At 32.3% G+C, this 22,944-nt stretch overlaps 1 protein-coding gene across 1 annotated transcript in view; it reads left to right on the forward strand.

Annotated features, from left to right (window-relative positions):
- NPEPPS (aminopeptidase puromycin sensitive) overlaps positions 1 to 22,944 on the forward strand; it is a 63,004-nt gene that overhangs the window by 27,060 nt on the left and 13,000 nt on the right. Inside the window, 14 exon segments of the mRNA XM_006927031.2 lie at positions 599 to 676; positions 7,563 to 7,684; positions 9,194 to 9,301; positions 9,842 to 9,856; positions 10,523 to 10,708; positions 11,166 to 11,262; positions 11,377 to 11,410; positions 12,260 to 12,374; positions 14,280 to 14,444; positions 15,271 to 15,375; positions 16,031 to 16,091; positions 18,473 to 18,582; positions 20,337 to 20,400; positions 22,126 to 22,265. Of these exon segments, the coding sequence (XP_006927093.2) occupies positions 599 to 676; positions 7,563 to 7,684; positions 9,194 to 9,301; positions 9,842 to 9,856; positions 10,523 to 10,708; positions 11,166 to 11,262; positions 11,377 to 11,410; positions 12,260 to 12,374; positions 14,280 to 14,444; positions 15,271 to 15,375; positions 16,031 to 16,091; positions 18,473 to 18,582; positions 20,337 to 20,400; positions 22,126 to 22,265 (1,400 nt within the window).

The following is a 22,944-nucleotide window of genomic DNA, read 5'->3' on the forward strand; positions in this document are numbered from 1 at the left end:
GTTTCCTGAAGTATCAGTCAAATAAGCAGTGTCTTCTCACTCCTAGTAAGGAGTAAATTGAAGCCTTAATTTAATCCACATACCTGTTTTCACCTTGTTTATTTCTGTAAAATGTAACAACAAAGAATTTTATTGGAAATCTTAGTTGGGATTGTCACCTATCTTTGGGTGGGGGACAGAACTTTCATTCATGTAACTTTAACACTAAAATCTTAGCAGTTTGCTCAGTCTTCAAATTTTTCATGATTGAGACTTATACATAGAAAGCAATATGGTCACACAAAGTTGAGAATGAAGCGTGTCTGAGAATTTGGTGGAAAAACCTCTTCACTTTTATGGTAGCTCTATTTCTCTTATAAAGTTTTCTGAATTCATATAGGATGCGTAAGGATTGTTTTTAAGGACCATATTTAACTTATGTCACTTAGCCTTAAATAGGTTAGTTTAAAAGGACAGTCGTGTGGTAGGAACTTATTGAATTAAGAATATTTAGTTTAAGTGAGATTTTGCTGTTGAAAATGTTAATTTGCTGCAGTCTAGATTTGGTCTTTATCAATTCAGTCAGATTTATTCTATTTTTTTTTTTTTTCCATTCCAGAAATACATGCTACAGGATTTAACTATCAGAATGAAGATGAAAAAGTCACCTTGTCTTTTCCTAGTACTCTCCAACCAGGTAAGAGATGTAGCTTTTGTAAAATCCTGTGATGAATAGTGACATCTTCCAAAAAAATTTATTATGTGTTCTTTTCCCCCTCATTTTTTTAAGCAGATTAAAGTCAGGCAATCAGGGGGAAAAAAAATAAAAGGAAAAAAAAACATAGACCAGAAACTAATGGTCTTTTTACGCTAGAACATAACGCACTGTTTTTCACCTTTTCAATTTAGTTTTTAAAAATATATTTACCTAGCTCCGTCTTTTACTAATTGAATCCAAGTCTAAGATGAATGTCCCGCAGATGATTTTAATGTACAGCTGGAGACTAGATAGATGTTATAGAGGGCATCAAAGGAAAGATTTGTTGATGTTACTATTATTAGGTATAAAAGCAAGAAGAAAATAGAAGACTTTCCAAGCTTAATATAGAAGAAATTATATACAAATCAATTGGTAAAGCACCTAAGACTTTGATTAATGAACTATTGAAAAGCAACAGATAATTCATGTGAAATAAAATGCAGATGACTAATAAACATGTGAAAAAAGTCAGCCTTCCTAGTAATGAGAAATACTGAAACAACAGTTACTGACATACCAGTTTTTGCCTGTCATGTAAGTTGAAATTTAAAAAAAAGATTCTTGATGATATGACTGCCTTGATGTTATTGGTGAAAGTGTAAATCCATGTAATTTATTTAGAAGCAGTCTGTATCAAGAGACTAAACATGTTCATGTCTTTTGACTCAGCAATTCTGGTAAGAAGAATATATCCTATAGTAAAATCATAAATACAGGAAATGTTTTATGCCTAGAAATATCTATTGAGACATTATTTAAGGCAGTAAAAAATTGGAATTAATACGTTTTTCCAACACAAAGGGAATAAGCTAATTATAACATATCTGTATGGTGGAATATATGTGGTAATTAAAAGTGAGGTGTGTGAATTCTTAACACTATAAAGTGCTTATTATAAAATTAAAAAGCAGGATACAAAATTATACACACAGGATGATGAATCATACCTCTAAAATGGTAGAAATAAAATGATATGTCTGATGACATAATTGATGATTTTTATTCTTACTTATAACTTTTTCTGGTTTCTGTAATTTTTATACTTAGAATATATAACTTTAATATAAAAATTAAAAAAAAAATTTAAGTTGGAGTTTTGTCTTTTATTTCAGGGCTCTTAACCACCTTGCGTTTTGCTTTTTTCTAGCTAGGATTTTTTTGTGTGATATTATTATAATAATAATGTTTTGCCATGAACATGTATTTAAAATACCTAAGGATATAACATAAAAATTGAGATTACCTCTCTCAGACTTCTACTTCCACTGTCTGGTGAATCTTTTCAGAAATAGTCTATTTATATGTAAGTATATGTGTACATTTTAACCCACAAATGGGATTACAAACCTCAGTGGCTTACAACAAATATTTTTTGCTTACGTAATGCCCTGTGAGGACTGGTAATCATCTGTAGTTATATGGCCAACTTTACTGAGCTCCACTCAGCTCACAAGTCTCATTCTAGAACCTATAGCAGCATGCTGTTCTCTCACATGGCAGCAGGCAGAAGTTCAGGGATGGGGACAGAGCCAGACTACAAAGACACGTGTAAAGTTTCTACATGGATGGCGGTGTACTTGATGTCCATTCACATTTTATTTGCCAAAGCAAATAGCATGGCCAAGCCCAAATTTCTGGGATAATAATTCCTAGATATTTGATAAAACTTCTAATATGAAAGATAGAACAGAAAGCAAAACAATACGTATAATTGAAGTATAGGAACTGGGAAGAAGCAAAAGCAAATGAAAAGAAAGTCTCAAAAAAACCCAAAATGAATTAATATCCTTAGAGATATTTTTAATATTCTACTAATTAAACAAGGACAGGACAGAATATCATCAAACAGAAAGAATTAGAGCAAGAAAACTTTTGGAAATTACAATAAAATAGAAATTAAAAAAATAAAAAAATCCAGTAGAAGTTTTAGAAAATGAAATAGAGGATACTTCCAAACAGTAGGAAGATTTGAGGACTTAGCAAACCCAACGTTCATCTAGCAAAAGGACAGAGAAAATGGGAAGAGGAAATTATTAAAGACACAAAACAAGAAAATTTCTTTGAACTAATGGGGCAGGAGCCTTTAGTTTGAAAAGGTACAACATTGAGAGGGACTAAATCAATAAATGTAGAAAGTCCCACACCAAAGCAGATTTTAGAACTTTTTGGGATAAAGTGAGGCTCTCAACCAGATTCTCCCTGAGGTGAGGGCACTGGGAGGAAGGGGGAAGGCTAACAGATTAGCCAAACTGAATTTAAAGAGGGTAAAATAAAGGTATTTTCATATTTGCAAGGGCAGGGACGATTTAATTCTTTATAAAAAATATAGGAATGGGAGATGTGATGTAGCTAAAACTTCACTTTTTCAGTAGTAAGAAGAAAATTTATAAAATTGAACAGTGAAGAAATAGCTGTATAAGCAAAGTATTTAAAAATGGCAGAGTTGCTACTGGGGGCAGTTTGGGGAGTAGGGTGACAGTGAGCAGGGGCCTGCAGCTTATATATGTAAACCTGTAGTAGTATATGAATTTGAGTTTTATACTATGAACTATTACTTTGATAGAAATAAAATAAAATCTTTAAAAAATTTTAAATCCGTATTATCACAGACTGTGTTCACACTGTGAAAAGATTAAATTTAGTAGCAAAGGAGAAACAAAAAAAATCCCTTGTATATTTAAAAATATTATATCTGAAAATTAATGAGTCAAATAGGACTTGTTATGGAAATTAGAAAAATTTTAGAACTGAGTAATGAAATTACTACATATCAAAGCATCTGGGGTGCAGGAAAACATTACTCAGAGGATATTTAGGTAAGAAAGACAAAATTAATGAGCTAAGCATCAAGATCAAAATTAGACAAAAAGAACAGATAACTTGAAAGTAGAAGAGAAAAATAAAGATTTAAGAACAGAAATTAATGAAATGTGAAGAAGAGAGGAGCAATAATATTTAAAAACTGGTTTTTAAAATAGTCCAAGAAAATACCCAAACCTAACGTGTATAAAAAATAAAAAGATAGCATTGATTCAGTTGTTCAGCATTAGGAAATATGACAACACTATTTATTAAATCAAAAAACTTAAAGATACTGTATTTATCAAAAGAAACCAGAATGTTTTGTTAGAATTCATCAGGTAAGGATAGACAGAAACTCTTGAGAAGGGGGATATGTATGTTTCTGGGGGGGTTAATATACGTGTATATATATATAATATGTGCATGTATCTAGTAAATGCTTAATCTTTGCCAGATACTATTCTGTGTACCTCACAAATACTAATTTATTTAAATCCTTTTTGAGATAAATATCCCCACTTTGTAGATAAAGAAACTAAGGCACAAAGATAGCTTAATTAACTAACTTGCCCAAGGTCAGCAGCTGGTAAGTGACAGAGCCTAGATTTGAACTCAAGCAGTATATATAATACATGGACATGGTTTGAAATTCAAGTGATATTATATATAGTGAAAATTTGTTTGTCGTTATATCCCTGTCTTCAACTCTCAGCTCCACCCCTCAGAAGCAACTAGTTTCCTATATATCTTTTCAAAACTATACCATGCTTTTGTAAGCATTTGTGTATATTCTATTTAAAACAGAAGTTAGAATGCCACACATAATGTTCTGCACCCTTCTTTTCCCCTTATTTATATATGTAAGCAGTTATTTATTATCAGTATATGAGAGCTGTATCATTCTTGGCAAGTATTATTAACAGCAGACTTGGTAAATTGTGAAGTCATTTCTAATAAAAGGAACTGGTCAGGGAAAATTATGATCTTTAGTATACTATAATTCGACAGTTTTGGAGATTTTTAGCCAATATAACAATATAGATAACTGATACAAATTAGAATTTAAAAGTATCTTATTTATAGATGTGACTATATTTAATTATTAAATATTTATAAATATCTGTTTGAAAATCATTGGCTTCCACATTTTCCCAAGATTCTCTGGGTCAGAGTTATCCAGTTATTCTTTGCTTTAGGAATGAAGTCTTTATTTTTTTCAAAATTTTAATAGGTTGTACAAGTGGTCTATCTTCTGGTAATTAAGTAAATATTGAACATATATTAGGAGGATATTAGTAACCTTTGTGTTTAGCCTCATCAAACTTAACAGTCATGTCAAGTATTATTACATAGCTAAGTAAAACATTTTTTCTGAAACTGGCACCATTCTAGAATAATGGTTAAGTTACCATAATCATTGTACAACCTAAGAACCTCAGAATCAGTGGTTAAGAATCCTGTAGAGTGGCATTTATTTGGAGAAACACTAGAAGATATTAACATTTTGAAGAGTGAAAAATAGTATCATAAGAAATGGTGACACAAAGGAAAAGACCCTTTTTGTATAATGTTTCATTTTATAGCCTTTAGTAGGCTCATTAAGTTTTTATTAAAGTATTTCAAGATCTACTTCAGCTTTTACAATTATTTTGGTCTCCTAAACGTTAAACAGATAAGGTTTTTGGTGGAAGTCCCAATTTTTCAGTTGTTTAATTTATAAATGAACTCATTGTATGTTTTAAAAGGGTTACCACACCAACCAGATAAATATTGCATACATTAGATCTTGAAATATTGTATGTAATTTGAGGAAGCATTGTAAATTTTGTGTGCAAATAGGTATAAAATTAGACAATCTAGCAATTCTTTAATATGGTGTAAATTTGATAAGTGAAATTAATCAAGAAGTCCTTTTTTCTTTTTTTTCTTGCCCTGAAATTCTATGTTCATAGTAAATATTTTGTAATTAGTATTGTACAATGTGACACTAATTAAATTTGTTAACGATTTTTTTAAAAAACTTTAACTTGTGTTTTGTTTGAATTTCAGGTAATAACCCTTCCCAATACTTTGTATTTTGTTTAGTATGCCACTTTTGGAAGTGGTCACTGTCAATATCTTGTTATGGTTTGATGGCCTTGGAGATTTAAAACCGAGTAAAAGTGTAAGCAGCCTTTCTTATTTAGTTATGAGTTTTATTCCAAATAGGAAAAGTCAAAAGTAGATTTACCATGGAATATGAGTTATTTAAAAGACATTTTAACAGTTAATTTAGTGAAAACAGACTTGCCAATTCCATTTATGGAATTGTAACATAAAATTCGGTCAAGCAGTTCTCTTTAAAGGTAGTGGGTTTTTATAATCTGTTAGATATTCCTTGTAAAATTTATTAAAGTGAATTCTTTCAGATTCTTTTACTGTATTCATATTTACTGTCTCAGTAATCTATCATTCTCTTTAAAAGAAAGAAGTATGCATTGTTCCCTTCAGACAGAATGTCTGATTTTTAAAAAAATAATCACAAATGTCTATTCATTTGAGCTTCATTTGAGTGTCTAGTGTTGTTTTCCTAGATTACTTTTAAGAGTGGCACTTTCTTTTGTGATGACTTTGTTGCAAAGGTCTGAATTTTTCACTTGAAATCACTTTCAAAACCAATTGGAGGCACATAAAATCAGTTTAATTACTTCATAGATGCCCTTAGTGTTTTATCTAGAAACATTTTGCAGTTTGTCATTCACTTATTCTGTAGACTTGACTCTTTATGACTTGGAGCTTTCCAAAGAGCACATTCAGTTTTGGAAGGTAAAGAGTTGACTTTGTGAACATCCAAGAGGATATGTCAGAAAGAGAAAGGAAGAGAACATTTTGAACAATGTCAGTGTCGTTGCTCTGCAGAATTCCAAAGTAACAGTTTAAGGATTTTATATTAGGATATAAAAGTTTTGGTGTGATTAGCTAATTACTTTATAATCAAACTCTGTTTTTGATTTATTAGACTTCATGCTCCAGATCCTGTTATAAATAGGCACTTTAAAAGAACCACTTACAAAGTCAACATTTTGGGGGTTTTTTTTGTAACTTGACTCGTAAATTGTAAGATAGGATTATTATTTTGTCATGCATCTGAATTTAGTAGATGACTGCTAGATAATTACTTTTTTTCTGTTATGAAAGAAAGTGTATATACTCACAAAAACTCCCATTTTATCTTAATTGGTTTTGCTCTTGTGCGACAATAGAATGTATATTCAGGTTGAATAAATATTCATTTTTATTTGTATTTAATAATTGGTTAAATGTATTTCTTTAATATCAGATTTCAAATGATCGAAGTAGCTGTAAGAGTTTGTTTCATGCCCTTTTGCTGATCAAATTATTGGTATTCTTTATAGTTCCTTACAAAAGTATGGAACCAGTGTTCCCTTTGGATTGAGCAGATAGTGTCTTGTCTTACTGATAGTTATTGGCATGAAGTCGTCTAAAAGGACTAATTTACATGATATAATTGGCAGAGAGCATGAATTTTGGACTAAACAGGCCTAAGTTTTTATCTCATTCTTGTTACTTAACTAATTGTGTGACCGTGGGCAAGTTATTTAACTTTCAGCCTCAGTTTCTTCATCTGAAAAAATAGAGACAATACCTACTTCGAAGTTTATAAATATTTTTAAAGCACCATGCACAATAGCATGTTATACATTTAATAATAAATGTGCCTTTCCTGTTTTTATCTTCATGTATTAGTGATTCGAGACTAAGTTAGTAAAGAATTTTCTAAGCAGTTACCCACTGTAAACATTATTTTAAGTTTTACTTTAGGATTAGTCTACCATGTACTTTAGTAAATATTCTCTCCATTGCCAGGAGTATTTGAGAAAGGAAGGGATGATTTAAACATTATAAATAGCGAACCGAATTAGTGTCTTTTTTTTTGAATTAGTGTCTTAAGGACATTTTAAAAAAATAATTTATACTTAACTTTTCCACAAAAATGGTTTTCATTTATCCTCAATCACAGGTACAGGAACCTTAAAGATAGATTTTGTTGGAGAGCTGAATGACAAAATGAAAGGTTTCTATAGAAGTAAATATACTACCCCTTCTGGAGAGGTACGCTATGCTGCTGTCACACAGTTTGAGGTATGGTATTATTTTCTGAAGTATTACGATCTTAAATTAGATAGTCTGACAAAGATGTATTCTATTATTTGTGTGATTATTTGAGGCTAAGTGCCTTTGGCCATAATTCATGATTTTGGATTTTTATTTTATATTTACCCAATTATCTTTATTATAGAAGGGAGGGAATTAGGAGTGCGGGTTAGGCAATGAAAATATATATCTATATATGGCAGCATTACTGTTAATTTAGTAGGAAAAGCCACAGGTGCCAATTACTAAGAGGATAATTTTAATTAAGAAAGGTGCATAGTATAAAAGCAATTGGGGTACTGAAGTTTTATTACCTGTATGTATTCGTGTGTGTGTGTGTGTGTGTGTGTGTGTGTATTTTGATCTCTTCTTCAAGAACATCAGTTAATAATAGGTTTAGCTCTAGTGTATATCCTTCAAATGTACCTTTGATTGCTTTCATCAATTCGTCCTTTGGATATTTTAGTAACTTTTAAATCTTTATTTCGTGTCATTTAATTTCCTCTAGTATAAATTCATTTCTGTACTGCTGCTGCTCCTAATTTAAGTTTTTCTGTGCTATTTCTTTTCTTATACTCTACTTACTTTTCAAATGTTTTATTTATTCTTTGATAGAATTTATAATTTAATTTTTTGAGAGTGCAGCCATCTAACATTCTTCCTCAGAGAAACCCTTTTTGCAGAAGTATGTGCTTCCTCTACCTCTGCATATTTTGTTACTTTTCTTTATGGCACTGAATCTTGTCATTGGCTCTATTTTTTTATTTTGTTTTTTATCTAACTTTTTTCTTTTGTAACTGATATTATACTTAACCGCTAAATTTTATTTTTCTTTAACAAGTTTGCTTTGTTTTTTTATTATTTTTTTAAAGGAAGAATGAAGTCTCTTTAAGTAGGTCAAGTGGTAACAGTTTTATGTGTAGTATATGGAAATGCCATTAAATGAATGACCTGCTTAGAATTGATAGAGCATCTGTCATTATTTTCATTGATACCATTCTAGATAAAGAACGAAGTATATCACAGTTTCTGAAAATACTTTTATTTTTATTTTTGAAATAAAAGCCAGAGAGGCAACCTGTCGTATTTTCCCAGCTATCAATGCTTACAGTATACTTTTGACCTTCCTATGATCTATGTTCTGTTAACAGTATTGATGAAACCACTTGCATTAAATTTTTGAAATGTTTTATTAAAAACCAAAATATTTAAAAAAAAACGAAAATAAAAATAAACGCAAAAATATAATTATAAATTATTTTAATACTATAAATTGTTAAGATCTGCAGTAGACCTCATTCCTGGATAATTGCTGATGTGGCAGTGATACTAAGCCTTGTGTTTTCTTTGTAGTCAGTGCCTAGCTTGTTGCCTGGCACTGAAAAGAAAGTAAATATTTGAACAAGTGAATGAATTATGTAAATGAATGAATAAATGACAGTTACTTCATGAAATAGCTGTTAGGTTAATTCAGTAATATTTATATATATTTTCAAGGCTACTGATGCTCGGAGGGCTTTTCCTTGCTGGGATGAGCCTGCCATCAAAGCAACTTTTGATATCTCATTGGTTGTTCCTAAAGACAGAGTAGCTTTATCAAACATGGTATGTATGTGTTCGTAAGTATAAGTTTTTATCGTAGATTGCTGATTAGATGGGATAGCATGAAACCACCTAACATAGTGTTTGATACATAATAGAAACACAAATGTGAGTTTTATTATTTCCAGTAAGCCCTCTTTTTCTTAATTGCTTATTTAGAGTTTCCCACCCCATGAAAGAGATTTCTTGTAAACTACATTAATAAGATTATCTACTTCTTTTAATTTGGAAACCTAAGTGATGAGTTTAATAAATATTACCTGAAAGGAAAAATATCTGACTTTCTTATTAAATGCCAAAAGATATAGACACATAATGAAGAGTATTTAGGTTTTGGGCTGATTGTATTTTTGGAGTATAGTGTCTTCACCGATGTCATTGATCTCATTCATAAATAGATTAAGCATTCACCACTTGAAGTGTATTGTCTAGGACTGCTTTAAGACATAGCGTAGCCTATAGCCTATAATATGAATCTAGAAAACTTGAAAAAGACTACTATACCTGGAAATAACTGGCTTTGCCTCCTTTATTGGTGGAGAGAATTCCATAGATAGAATGCCATTCTCTTCTCAAATATTCGTAGAGAGGAGGCTAATTTATTGAACTGAATATTCATTTACAATTTAGTATGAATTTATCAAGTCTGTTCTTAAATAAGTCTTCCTAGGAGGAAAGACTAGAGAGAGCTTGAGGAAATTGAGGGCCTGTATAGGAAAAAGAAGGAGAACACCAAAGGGAAATTGGAGACGCCAAAGGTAAAGTAGAGATCTCTTCACAAATTTGCTTAGAGCCAACTTTGGCACAGAGAATGCTCTAAATCTAGAACTCTGTACCCTTTGAAATGTAGATTCCACAATTACATTTTATTTTTTTATTAATAATTGTTGTCTTCTATCTTTATTTCATGTGAAAAGTATTGAGGTCTATCTTAAAACATCCTGGTGCCTGGCATATAATAGGTATTCAAGAAAAGTTGTTTCTTTTCGCTTACAAATCCTTGGTAGTTTTAACACTTTAGCCTCAAACTTCTTAGTGTGAATACGTTATTAGATTACTTCTTAATAGGAAAATCTTGAGAGCATAAAAGCACTGGATGAATTGGTATAGAGAAGTAAGCAGTGCTGGAAAGGAGGAAGGAGAGTTCGCAAAGCCTACAGTTTTGGGATAGTGCTTGCTCTAAGGTATTTGATGTAAATCTGTTTAATTTTTTTTTTTTTTTTTAAACCATACCCTGATGATGAAAATGTAGTGGAAGTGAAGTTTGCCCGCACACCTGTCATGTCTACGTATCTGGTGGCATTTGTTGTGGGTGAATATGACTTTGTAGAAACAAGGTCAAAAGATGGTGTGTGTGTCCGTGTTTACACCCCTGTTGGCAAAGCAGAGCAAGGAAAATTTGCGTTAGAGGTAAATGTACTTGAAGAGGATTGTTCCAACAGTCCATAACTCCAGGTTGGGGAATTTACATTTCTGATCAATTATTAGTACAGTTATTTATCATTTAATCTGAAATTTGTCGTGCTACTTTGGTTTTATTTTTAATAGAATTTTGGAACTACCAACCTTGGTGTTGCATTAACATTTTACAAGATAATGATTAAGAAAATATTAGAGTAGAATTTATATATCCAGAGATTGGGTGGGAAAATATATAATTATATTTTTCATCTCAAGTTATAACTGGATTAAAGTTTGTCCAACCTATACAAATCTTGGGGCTAAGACAGTCTTTGGAGGTAGAGCTCCCAAGGTTGATTTCTAGTAACGTGAGATACTTTTGCTTGCAACAGGATTCCTTTGTGGATTTCTGTATGAATTACAATAAAATATATATCAGATGGTTCTTTTGTTTATACTTTTATAGGTTGCTGCTAAAACCCTGCCTTTTTATAAGGACTACTTCAATGTTCCTTATCCTCTACCTAAAATTGATCTCATTGCTATTGCAGACTTTGCAGCTGGTAAAGTAAATTTCATTTTATTGCTGAATTGTAATAGCTTTTTTTGAATTTTGTGATTTTTGAGGAAGGAAGTATGTATATATATCAATAAATGTTTATATTTATTTTATGAAGGTGCCATGGAGAACTGGGGCCTTGTTACTTATAGGTATGTTAATGATGCATTACCCTGCCTTATCTTTTCAATCACTGATTTCATAAGAGCTTCACTCCTGATCATAGTTGAGTATTTTCTGCTTTTCGATTTGCCATAAATTTTCCTACCTACCCTTACTTCCGGGCACATTTCAGAAATGCAGATGAACACCCTCGATGCTACCCTCTGAGAGTGTGAGATTTTAAAGTGAGCATCTGGCATTAGTAAGATTTTTAGGTATATTTTTGGCTCAGTTTCTCATTTCGGTGCCTTCTCTTCCTCCCAGTAGTTTCATAGTTATTCAGCTTGAAGAACTTGCCCTAATTTAATAATTTCTAGCCAAGTTTTTACATGTCTCTTGCCACAATATAAACATGTGGATTGTATAATTTTTGAAGCAGGATCTGTAAACAAGTTTTTGCCTTCTACTTTCAATTGCCTTCTTCGATGAGCTAAGTTTTAGACAACCTGCTCAGTGTTCTTTTTGGATCTGTGGAATGCATCTTCTCCCCACTTGCCACTCCCTGCCTTTTCATGGAAGAACTGTCTTCTTTCTTTAGCATAATAATCCCTAATCCCTTAGACAAAGTTTTTCTAAAATTTCATGCGGCTGTCCAGTCAGCAAACTGATAGTTAAATTTGTGTCACAGCTTCATCTTCTGTTGTAGAATTCTCTTGACGTAGTTGTTAATCTTCCTGGAACTTTTTATATCCTGTATACTCTAAGGAAATGTTTTTCTGACATCTCTAAAGCCTAACTTGACCACCTTATTTACTGTTTGAATCTCCCTCCCCACTTGTGCATGCATGCTTTTATTGCAGTACTTTTATTGTTTAATTTTTTTGTTTGTTTTAACACAGGGAGACTGCATTGCTTATTGATCCAAAAAACTCCTGTTCTTCATCACGCCAGTGGGTTGCTCTGGTTGTGGGACATGAACTCGCCCATCAATGGTTTGGAAATCTTGTTACTATGGTATTTAATATTTTTAAGTGCTCAAATATATTTATCTTCATCCTGCTATATATTATTTTGGCTACGTAGTATTTCAGGTTTGCCTGGAATATTGTGCCAAAAAAATATTGAGTGATAGAAAAACTTTATTTTATGAGACTGATGCACTGCCCACTGTGCCAAGAGGGCCACTAGAAGAACATGATTTTAAAAGGTCCACATTGAAAAGTGTTTTTCAGAATCTCTGTTGATCAAGAACATGTGGACAGTCTTTATTCAACAGAAAATATTTTCTGAACTGTTCTAGAATTTGCCTGCTAGTGGGGGAAGTCATGATACTAATTTGGGTAAGAGAACAAAATTCCTCATAGGTTGAGAGATTCCACATAGTGAGATTCCAAGCTAAACGTAGTTTCCTGTGTCATATTTATTACATAGTTCACTAGCTGAAAAGTAACCTGATAAATAACACACTTCTTTGATTAGGTTGAAATGTTTTTAGGGGTTAGTTTTTTCATTTCCTAAAATGTTAAGTTGAAATTTGGTAGAAATGAGGGCAAAAAAACTACAGAATAAGTAAATTATATCTCATTGAAATCCTTGTTTATTATAATATTTGCAGTGAATGAGCATTGTTGTCTACTCTTGACCTTTCTCTTTTACTCTAAATAAATACTATCTATGGAAACCTATTATGTTAGAGCTAGGGATCACAGGGTTTAGTATGAACTAGAAGTACCTCTGCAATGAAAGAACTGGAGATTCTGGAGCCTGCCAAATTCCCTGATGGCATTTTAGGTTGCCAAAGAGCAGAACCTGACTTGAATGTTGGTTGAGTCCATATGTCACAGAAATAAGCAAGAAAGTAAGACATTTAACAACTATGACATGTCTGAGAGAGTTGTAAAGAAAGCCCTTGAAAGTAAACCCTTTCCTTTTGCTGTGGATGTTTTAAATTTTATTTAGGGGTGAAAATTTTTATTTTGAAATATAATTTTATATAGAATTAAGTATGCTATGAATTAAGTATGAATACCAGTATTCAAATATGTACAGAAATGTTTTTTTCTACTTAATGCAGCAAGTTTGTTTTTACTAAATAATTTTTTTGCTCAGCTTCCACCAGGCTTTATTTTTTATGACTTTATTTTGAAACGACCAGTAATAAATTTTAGTGGGCAAATGTGTGCATTATTGTATTGCTCTTAAACAATTTTTGACTGGACTTGAGTAACTATTTTAGTTACTAGATGTCAGTTGTTTCATTAACTGAGATTTAATGGCTTAAAGATAGGCTGGAGAATAACTAGCTTTGTACCAGCTTATCTTAGTGGAGGCTACTAGTTAAGCACACAAAGCAGTTACACAGGTAGCTATTTATCACTTAATATTGGAAATATTTGATCTTTTCAGAATTTTAAAATTCCTTTTTGTTTTTCACCATTGCATTAGTCCTTTAGCATTTATCTTGAATTCCTATATAGCTTTCTTTTCATAATAAATTTAATCAACTTTAGTGAAAATTAGTTCGAAATCTCTTTCTGAAAAGTAAGGAAATAATATAGGAAATAATTTAGAGAAAAAAAGCCTACATTTATCTACTCTCTTCCCCTTTGTCACATAAGAGTTCCTTCCCCCACCTTCTTCTTCCTTTGTTACCTTTGGTAGTAAAATGTTATTTAGCAATGTTTTGAAAATGTCCCTCAGGCATAATGCTAATATTGCACGTCGGCTTTTCTTGGAATCTCTTATATAGGTATCTCTTATTCAATATGTGAGTAATTTACTAATTGTTTTGAATTGAATTTTAGATCATTAAGTCTTAAGTTTTAGAGTATAATGGAAGGGACATGTGAGTTTTTCAAATTAGTAGAATGATGAAAATTTTATTTTCTTTACATATTTATTATATTTTTTTGTTTTTAGGAATGGTGGACTCATCTTTGGTTAAATGAAGGCTTCGCATCCTGGATTGAATATCTGTGTGTAGACCACTGCTTCCCAGAGTATGATATCTGGACTCAGTTTGTTTCTGCTGATTATACCCGTGCCCAAGAGCTTGACGCCTTGGATAACAGCCATCCTATTGAAGTGAGCCATAATTTCAACCATTTGCTCTCATTTTTAATGAAATAAGTAATTTGTTATAGAGATACTTAGGACCTCTCTGAAAAGAAAATTGCATGGGTAATTTCACTTGATTTTATGGTTTGTACTTCCAGTTTTGAAAATCTAGCAAGACTGTTCTAATTATGTTTCTTCTTAAGGTAGGCCATATTAAAATTTGATCTTTGTAGAAGCAATTGCTGTGTACTCGTAAGCATTCACTAAATATATTTTTTATTGAAGAATATGGAAGAACCGTACTTTGGGTAATATGCATAGGGGAACATTTGTTTCAAAGAAAATTCTGAACATATTTTTTTATTGTCATTGTCTGTTTTTATATATATTTTAATTGTTCTGAGTTAGCTTATTCTTATTTCAGCTAGTTTATATGTATAAATTTTGCCTCTAAAGAATTAGACTACAGTCTACTTTGAAATATTTAACCAGGGTCCTGCATAATTGTAAGCCATTACACTAGTTCAAGAAAGCAAATGGTTTCCATCTCTCCCTTTCCCACCCCCACTCACCAACACCACCAGTAAACAAATCTGTAGTGACTTGACTCCCAACAAAGCAGAACCAAGATTGGACCCTAAGTGATAAGTGGGATCATGTTATATACTTTACTTTATTGGTGTTAGTTACTATATTCTTTTTAAGAGTCATTATTATACATTATGAGTGAGCTAAAGGAAGAAAAGTATCTTATTACTTTAGTTAGAAGGGTTTTCCTAGAAAGACTTTTATGTAATTCAGTATTACAGGCTGTCTGCTTCCTGTCATAACCCTGAATCACACTGTCTGCCAGGTCAGTGTGGGCCATCCTTCTGAAGTTGATGAGATATTTGATGCTATATCATATAGCAAAGGTGCATCTGTCATCCGAATGCTACATGACTACATTGGGGATAAGGTAAAAAAGCAATTTTAAAAGTCTTCCATTCTTTTATGCTGAAATCATAGTTTTACATGGAAAAATGTCAAATTTTATTTAGATTAAATTCTTAAGAAATTTTTTCTAGAATCTAAAAGGATATTACCCTGCTTTGACTTATCTTTGTTTCTTTTTATATTGACTCTTGTGATCCGTTAGATCAGGGGTCCCTGACCCTTGGGCCGCAGACCGGTACCGGTCCATGGCCTGTTGGCAACCAGGCCACACAGCAGGAGGTGAGCGGCAGGCGAGTGAGCAAAGCTTCATCTGTATTTGCAGCCACTCCCCAGCACTAGCATCACTGCCTCAGCTCCACCTCAGATCATCAGGCATTAGATTTTCATAGGAGCACCAGTCCCTGGTGCCAGAAAGGTTGGGGACCACTACCTTAGATGAACCGTGTACAGATATGTTTAGGGAGTGGGCAGGAGGCTACTATAAAACTTAAAAGCAAAAAATAGAAGGCAAAGATTTATGCATTCTTAATAAAAGGCAGTAGACATTAGGGTGATATATGTTTTTCAGTATATCTGACTTTCAAGTAATTTGAGTAAATTAACTTTTGAATATTAATATGGAAATATACTGTAAATTCTGAGGTGACTCTTGAATTTTAAAAATTGTGTTTTCTCAGGACTTTAAAAAAGGAATGAACATGTATTTAACCAAGTTCCAGCAAAAGAATGCTGCCACAGGTAATCTTTAATAGCTTGAGTTAGAAATGGAAAATGTTGGCACTCTGTCGAGAGTGGGACATTTAATTTTTTTCTAACTGCTTGACTTTCTATGTGATGGATAGAAAAAAAGTTGACTTATTTGATGCCATTTGTTAAATTAGGGCCCATTAACCTTTTGGTCATCCTCCAGTAGTCTGGTTTCTAGAGCTCAGTGTTTTGCCACTTAAAAGAGTCTGAAGAGTTCTGTTTACCTTACCAGAGCTTATTCTTTTTGATGATTTGGTTTTATTGCCCTCAATTAATCATTGGCCATTAAAATAGCTGCAAATTAACCATTTTTAGAAGTAAACTTGTGGAATTACAGAGTTTCAAGATGTATGATGGTCTATAATTTATTGGATATCCGAGTCAAAATGATGAATAAAAGGCATAAGAATTAATTGACTATGAGCCAACGTCATAGTTTTGAGTTCTTAGTGGAGAAAAAATAGTTTAAAAAAACAAGTAGATTTATGTAATGTCATTAGTGCCTAACAGAATGACAAAAGTTCAGAGAGTCCTGGCCATGGGCTCTTCCTGAGGTTTGTGATTTAAAAATACAGTATCTCCTCTGTTCAGGACATGATGTAACCTTGACACCCCTTACTCGTAAATTTCCATTTTGGTTTATAAAATAGAGAGGCATTCTGTTCCTTAAAGAAAGAGTACAGAAAAATGTACTCCTGCAAGTTTAATGAGTCTTTGGCATGCATACATATATAGGCATACCTTGTTTTATTGTGCTTTGCAGATATTGGTTTTTTTTTTTTTTTTTTTTTTTAAACAAATTGAAGTTTATGGCAACCATGCGAGTCTATTGCTGCCATTTTTCAAACAGGTTCAAATGATGGTGAGTTTTTTTTTAGAAATAAAGTTCTTTTTAACTAAGGTGCATACATTTTTTTTAGACATAATGCTATTTCACACTTAATAGATTATAGTATAAATTTAACTTTTATCTGGACTAGGAAACTGAAAAATTCATGTTACTTGCTTTGAGATATTTTCTTTACTGTGGTATTCTGGAACAGAGCCCACAATATCTCCAAGGTATGGCTGTATATAATATACGAGGAAAGAACTTCATGCTTCTTAAACAGTAATGTACTTACAGTCACCTGGGGTCTATTAAAATGTTTCTAATTCAGTAAGTCTGGGGTGAGGCCTGAGAGTCTGCGTTTCTAACAAGCTCTCAGATGAAGCCAGTGCTACTAGTTCATAGGCCACAGTTTGAATAGCAAGGCCTACATGTACCTTTTTTGATTTGTTTTTGTGATTTATGAAAGACAATTGGCAGTTGAAATACATTTTGGTTACCATCCATGATTTTTATCCTTTTGCAGCAGTTCCAGTACTTTTTCTATCCTCACTGCGCTTCCCTTAATTCATGCTTTGTTATCTCTCCACTGAATTCTACAGTTACCTATTAACTCACTGCTTGCTTTGCCCCACTCTCTTCAATTTCATTTCTCACTCTGAGTCTAGGCAGGGTTATCTTTCTGAAGTGAATATCTGATTGCATTACCCTAACTGATTAAAAATACTTGAGATGCCACGTTCCCTTCACGAATGAACTTCTTTGTGAGCCATACAGTCTTCAGCAGTTCAGCCTTACCCACTTGTGTAGTCTCATCACCCATTACTCCCACACATGTGACTTCCACCCTCAGCTTATTGCACATATTGCTGTTTTTGATGTTTTCTCTTTTCTTATACTTTCCTCTTTGTACATAGACCATTTATTCTGTCTACCTGGAATGAACTTTTTTTCTCTGTCTAATGAACAACTCCTCTTCAAGATGCAGACCAAAATTCAACTCTTTTGAAGTCTTTTTTTCCTTTAGATTTTTTAAAAGTGATTTCCTCTGTTCATGCCCCCATTATAGTATGTATCACATTGTATTACTGTTTTGCTCACTCTACCTCTACTGCTGTTTGACCCACAGGAGTTTTACTTCAGCCTCATCAGCATTATTGACTATTTTTTAACTTCTGTTAATTGAATGGGTATAATAGTTTTATGTTTGTGAATGATAGTTTAATAGTGACCTTGAATATGTTTCCATTTGTTTGTTTCTATTTCTTCCTGTTCAAACTCACCTGTTTTTCTTTTATTATATTTTATAATTTTTTAGTAAATTGAAACAAGGACATCTTAGAATATAAGACCAATTTTTGCGATAGAGTTAACTTAATGGAGATGCAGTGGGGACATTAATTTGGCCCACTGTTTGTTTCCTAAACCTGAAAGAACCAAAGAGTTTGTCAGCAATGCAATGTCAAGAGTTATATAAAGTTTCTGAATTTTTTAGGGAAATAAAAATGTAAACATTTAGATTTTCTTTGTGTTTATTTCCTAGAGGATCTCTGGGAAAGTTTAGAAAGTGCTAGTGGTAAACCGATAGCAGCGGTAATGAATACCTGGACCAAACAAATGGGATTCCCGCTCATTTATGTGGAAGCAGAACAGGTAAACTTATAAAAGTTCCTCAATTTGTCTGATATTTTAGTAAATGAAATTCAGTCCTTTGCTTTTCTGTACTTTAAGAACTCTAGATGACATTAAAACCAGTTTTTGTACTCTAAAAATGCACCCAGATTTACAAGGTATGTTAGAGTGCTTGCAACCTTCCAGAGCCCTTCTTAACCATAAACAATTGTATTTTATAATAAAGTATACACATTGGAGGACCTCTCAGTTAGATTGGCTGCAAGCATTTGAAAAGGCAGTTTAGTGAATCAGTTCTATTTGGTGGAAAAGGATATCTATAAGTTTAGTGACTTACCACTGTGACCATTATGTTTCTTTCTAGTCTTCCTTCTCCATTTTGAATTAGTCAGGTGTAAGAGATGTCTGATCAAATTTGATATTGACACTCTATATACATTAACAAGTAGTTTTCATTTTATCTGACTGTTTTAAGAATAAAAACAGCGATGATTATTCCTTTCACCTCTGGGAATTTCATTGCCTCAAAAACTATCAACACCTCAGATCTATTAAACTATTTAATGATTACACAAAAAGCTATGAGGCTATAATTTTTTTTCAAGCAAAGCACACTTTTCAGGTAGAACACAGGACACTAATACCTCACTTCCAATATTATTGAGACTCAATTAAGTTTTCCATCAAACTGCTTTCAAGGTTTTATTTTTTTTGCTTTGTTGTTTTTTTTGTCCATAAGCATAGCCAAATTCATCTTCCATTTTCATTACAATAAAAAGCCTGTGACTCTTTATTCTTTTTAAAAAATGAGAGCTCTGTAACACAAAATATGTTATTAATCTTAAATCTTGATCGCTTTCTCACTTTATATCTCTAAATTTAAATATTTTTGTTTTATTTCTGAATCCATTTAAAAGTCACCTTTCAACTTTTTCAAGGAAATCTGTGATACATAACTAATCAATGATGTAGTGTTTACGTTAATTAGTGGTTTCTCTGTGGCATCAAAGTAGCCATTGCTTCCTTAAATTTTTCAGTATTTCAGTTCTGTCTCTTATAGTCAGTTTATCCATAAAGGTCATTGGCCCAATTTTAATTTTGATTTAGGTCATCTTAAATTTGTTACATCTTGTGTCATTTAAAATGTTCTGGGGTATAGTAACAAATGATAAATGAAACAAATAACTGCATTTTGTTGACGTATTTTTTAAAATACATACTAGCCTTTGTTGCTTCTGGCTTTTTAGTTTTTTGCAATTTTTTCTTTTGCGTTTTTTGTGTTCATTGCAAAGCTCACCCTTTGAAAACAAGGTGTGTGCTTCTTTCATGTATATCAATCATTCTAAAAATTTGAATTTTTAATGTTGAATCCACATGCTAATTTAATGTTGCCACTTTTTGGAAATGAAAAGACTAAAGACATAAACTTCCTCAGTAAAGATTAAAATAACTTACTTTTTATTATTTATTATTATGCATCCCTTTGAAAATTTTAATCTAAGTTCTCATCCAGGTACATATTTCTTCTGAGGGCCCATATTACATAGAACCTGGTCTTTTATTTAGTGTATTATTATTCTGAGACCTAAGTGAGAAATAGTGACTTTTCTCCCATTCTATAGTATCATCATCTTCATCACTATTGCATTTTGCGTACTCATGAGACATTTGATTGTACTGGTTTCACCTTCTACTTTGTCATAGGAATGTTGCCCCTGCCCCCAAAAAAGAAAAAAAGTGTTGATACTACCATAGCCTTTGTCTTGCTTCTTTAGGTAGAAGATGACAGATTACTGAAGTTGTCCCAAAGGAAGTTCTGTGCCAGTGGACCATATGTTGGTAAGTAAGCAAATGGCTATTGGTAAGTGAGAGCTGATAATGAATTTAGATACCATACTAGTAGTGTTGCAACTAATAGGAAATAATTATCCATTTTAAAATGTTTTTAATATAATTAAATAAAAACAAGGAAATTATAATAAAAATGAAATCCAGAAAATCAAAAAAGTAGATTCATGAGGTATTTGTTATATTGTCATATTCTTAGATTTTTGAAATTCCATGTCTCTGTGTATTATTGGATGCTATAACAAATGAAGAATGGGAACACCCAATGGGAACACCCTAGTGATGTCGCTAGCCTTAATATCTAAAAAAACCACTTGATACACATTTGTGTGGGTGGCTAATTTTTTTTTTAATTCTTGGGCATAATAAATAAATAAATAAAGCCTAATGATTATTTAGATGTATAATGTACCAGTCACTGTGCTAAGCACTATAACTGACCCTTATTTTGTATTCTCAACAACCCTAATAGTTAGGTAATGTTATTTCCATATTACAAATGAAGGTACTAAGGCACAGCTAGATTAGTTAAATTGCCCAAAGTCACCTTGAGTTAACTCTAATTAATGAGTAGGAATTCAAATAAAATAGTTGGTTTCCAAGAGTTTATACCCTTAACTATCACTCAACTCTGTGTTTTTCAGTATTTCTACATGTCATTAGACTCTTTTATCCAGGAAATTAAAAATTAATTGAAAAATCAAAAAAATAAAGTTTTATGTACCTTGTGGACTTCCTTTAAAATAGCACTTATCACCAGTGCTTTGTCATGTTCTACCCACCTAAATGTGATGCACTCTATTAGGGTTAAGAGATATAGCCTTCCACCAGTGACCTTTCTTAGCATTTAGAATTACTCTTAATGAATATGTCTGACAGGTCAGATGATAGGTGTATCATCCAAATAAATCCCTAAGTGTCACAGTTGTCATTTTCTCCCTCATACCTGCAATCTGCATTGTAGGACTGACTGGTTTTGCAGGTTTTTCTAATACTCTGTGACCAATGTAGGCAATATTAAAACTTGAAACATCCCAGTGTCAGGAGGAAATTTTAATTTGTGATTTAGTTTGATATCATAAAGCTATGTAACTTATTAAAATAGTTCTATTAATTTACTGGACAGTGACTCTCTTTTGTTCAGCATCTTATTGAAAAGTCAATTTTTCTGTCTGGTACCTAAGAAAGCATATGTATCTGCCTTATAAAAGCTTTGGCTTTTAGATATGACTCCTCCATGATGGAATCTAGCAGCTCCCAGGGTGTATCCTGTCTATCAGAAAAATAAAAAATAACCCTTTAGTGTTTCAGCAGTGTATATATACCCGTTAAGGACTGCACCTTAGAATTTATTTTTAAATGCTATGTGAGGGCTTTGAAATTTCTTTTAAAATAGTAAAGTCATTGCTGTCTCTCTTGCTCTATAAAGGGAAAACAACAATTAAATTAAAATCACTGTATTTGTGATTCTATAAGTGATTAATCTTGTTTTTTTTTTAGACTATTGTGATTTTGTTAATAAATTCTCTTTTCTTTTGAATTAATATTATTTAGGTTACCAGAAAGTTCATATACAAATAAAAATGAGCTATTGGTTTAACAGTGAGAATCAAGCCTATGCATAGGATACTAGTCTTCTCTCTCCGCCTTACCTTCCATTTTTTCCAATGAGACATTGTGTTTTCAAGTTTTCCATTTGTTCCTCTCTTGCTCAAGGAGAAGACTGTCCCCAATGGATGGTTCCTATCACAGTCTCTACTAGTGAAGATCCCAACTATGTCAAACTGAAAATTCTAATGGACAAGCCAGAGATGAATGTGGTTTTGAAAAATGTCAAACCAGACCAATGGGTAAAGGTGAGTCTGGAAATGACATGGCCATTTTTATCTTATCTAAATTGATTTATTTTTCTAACTTCCTTTATGCATTTTATGGCTGGTTCTAAATTCTGCTTCAGTTTAGACTAGGATTTGCAAAGGAAAAAAACATTTCTAAACTTGCCTGTGTGAAATTTAGGGCCAGTTTTCCAATAGTGTTGTCCTTATGTCAGGTAAGACAGTGGTAGATAAGCACATACTAAGGGCTAGAATTAAAGAGAAAAAAATAGTTGACTATGTATAAAGTCACATTAACCAAAACATCTGTAGTCTTGCAACTTCAAACTGTTCTGTCATTGTAATGACATGTTGACTTCAATGATGTGTTGTCATCGTATGTGTACAACTATAATTAAGTGAGATGAGACATATAATAATCAGTTCATGTCAGCAAAATGTGAAATTCCTTTAGCTGGTGTTTTAAAACCATTTCACAAAAATAATAGTTGGTAAATATCATTTTTTATTATTCTGTACTCTGTACCTTTCATAATGAAAGTATCTACTACAAACTTTTCTTCCAATTATAGGTTCCTAATAGGAATTATACATTGGCTGGACTTCCATGCTTTCTGAAAAGAGCCATTTCTCCCTCTGTTTTAGTTTTTTAAATATAGTCAGTGGAATGGTATATCACTGTTTGAAATTATAATTTGGA

The sequence above is a fragment of the Pteropus alecto genome, unplaced genomic scaffold (genome assembly GCF_000325575.1).
Source record: "Pteropus alecto unplaced genomic scaffold, ASM32557v1 scaffold98, whole genome shotgun sequence".
In the NCBI taxonomy this organism is placed as follows: Eukaryota; Metazoa; Chordata; class Mammalia; order Chiroptera; family Pteropodidae; genus Pteropus; species Pteropus alecto.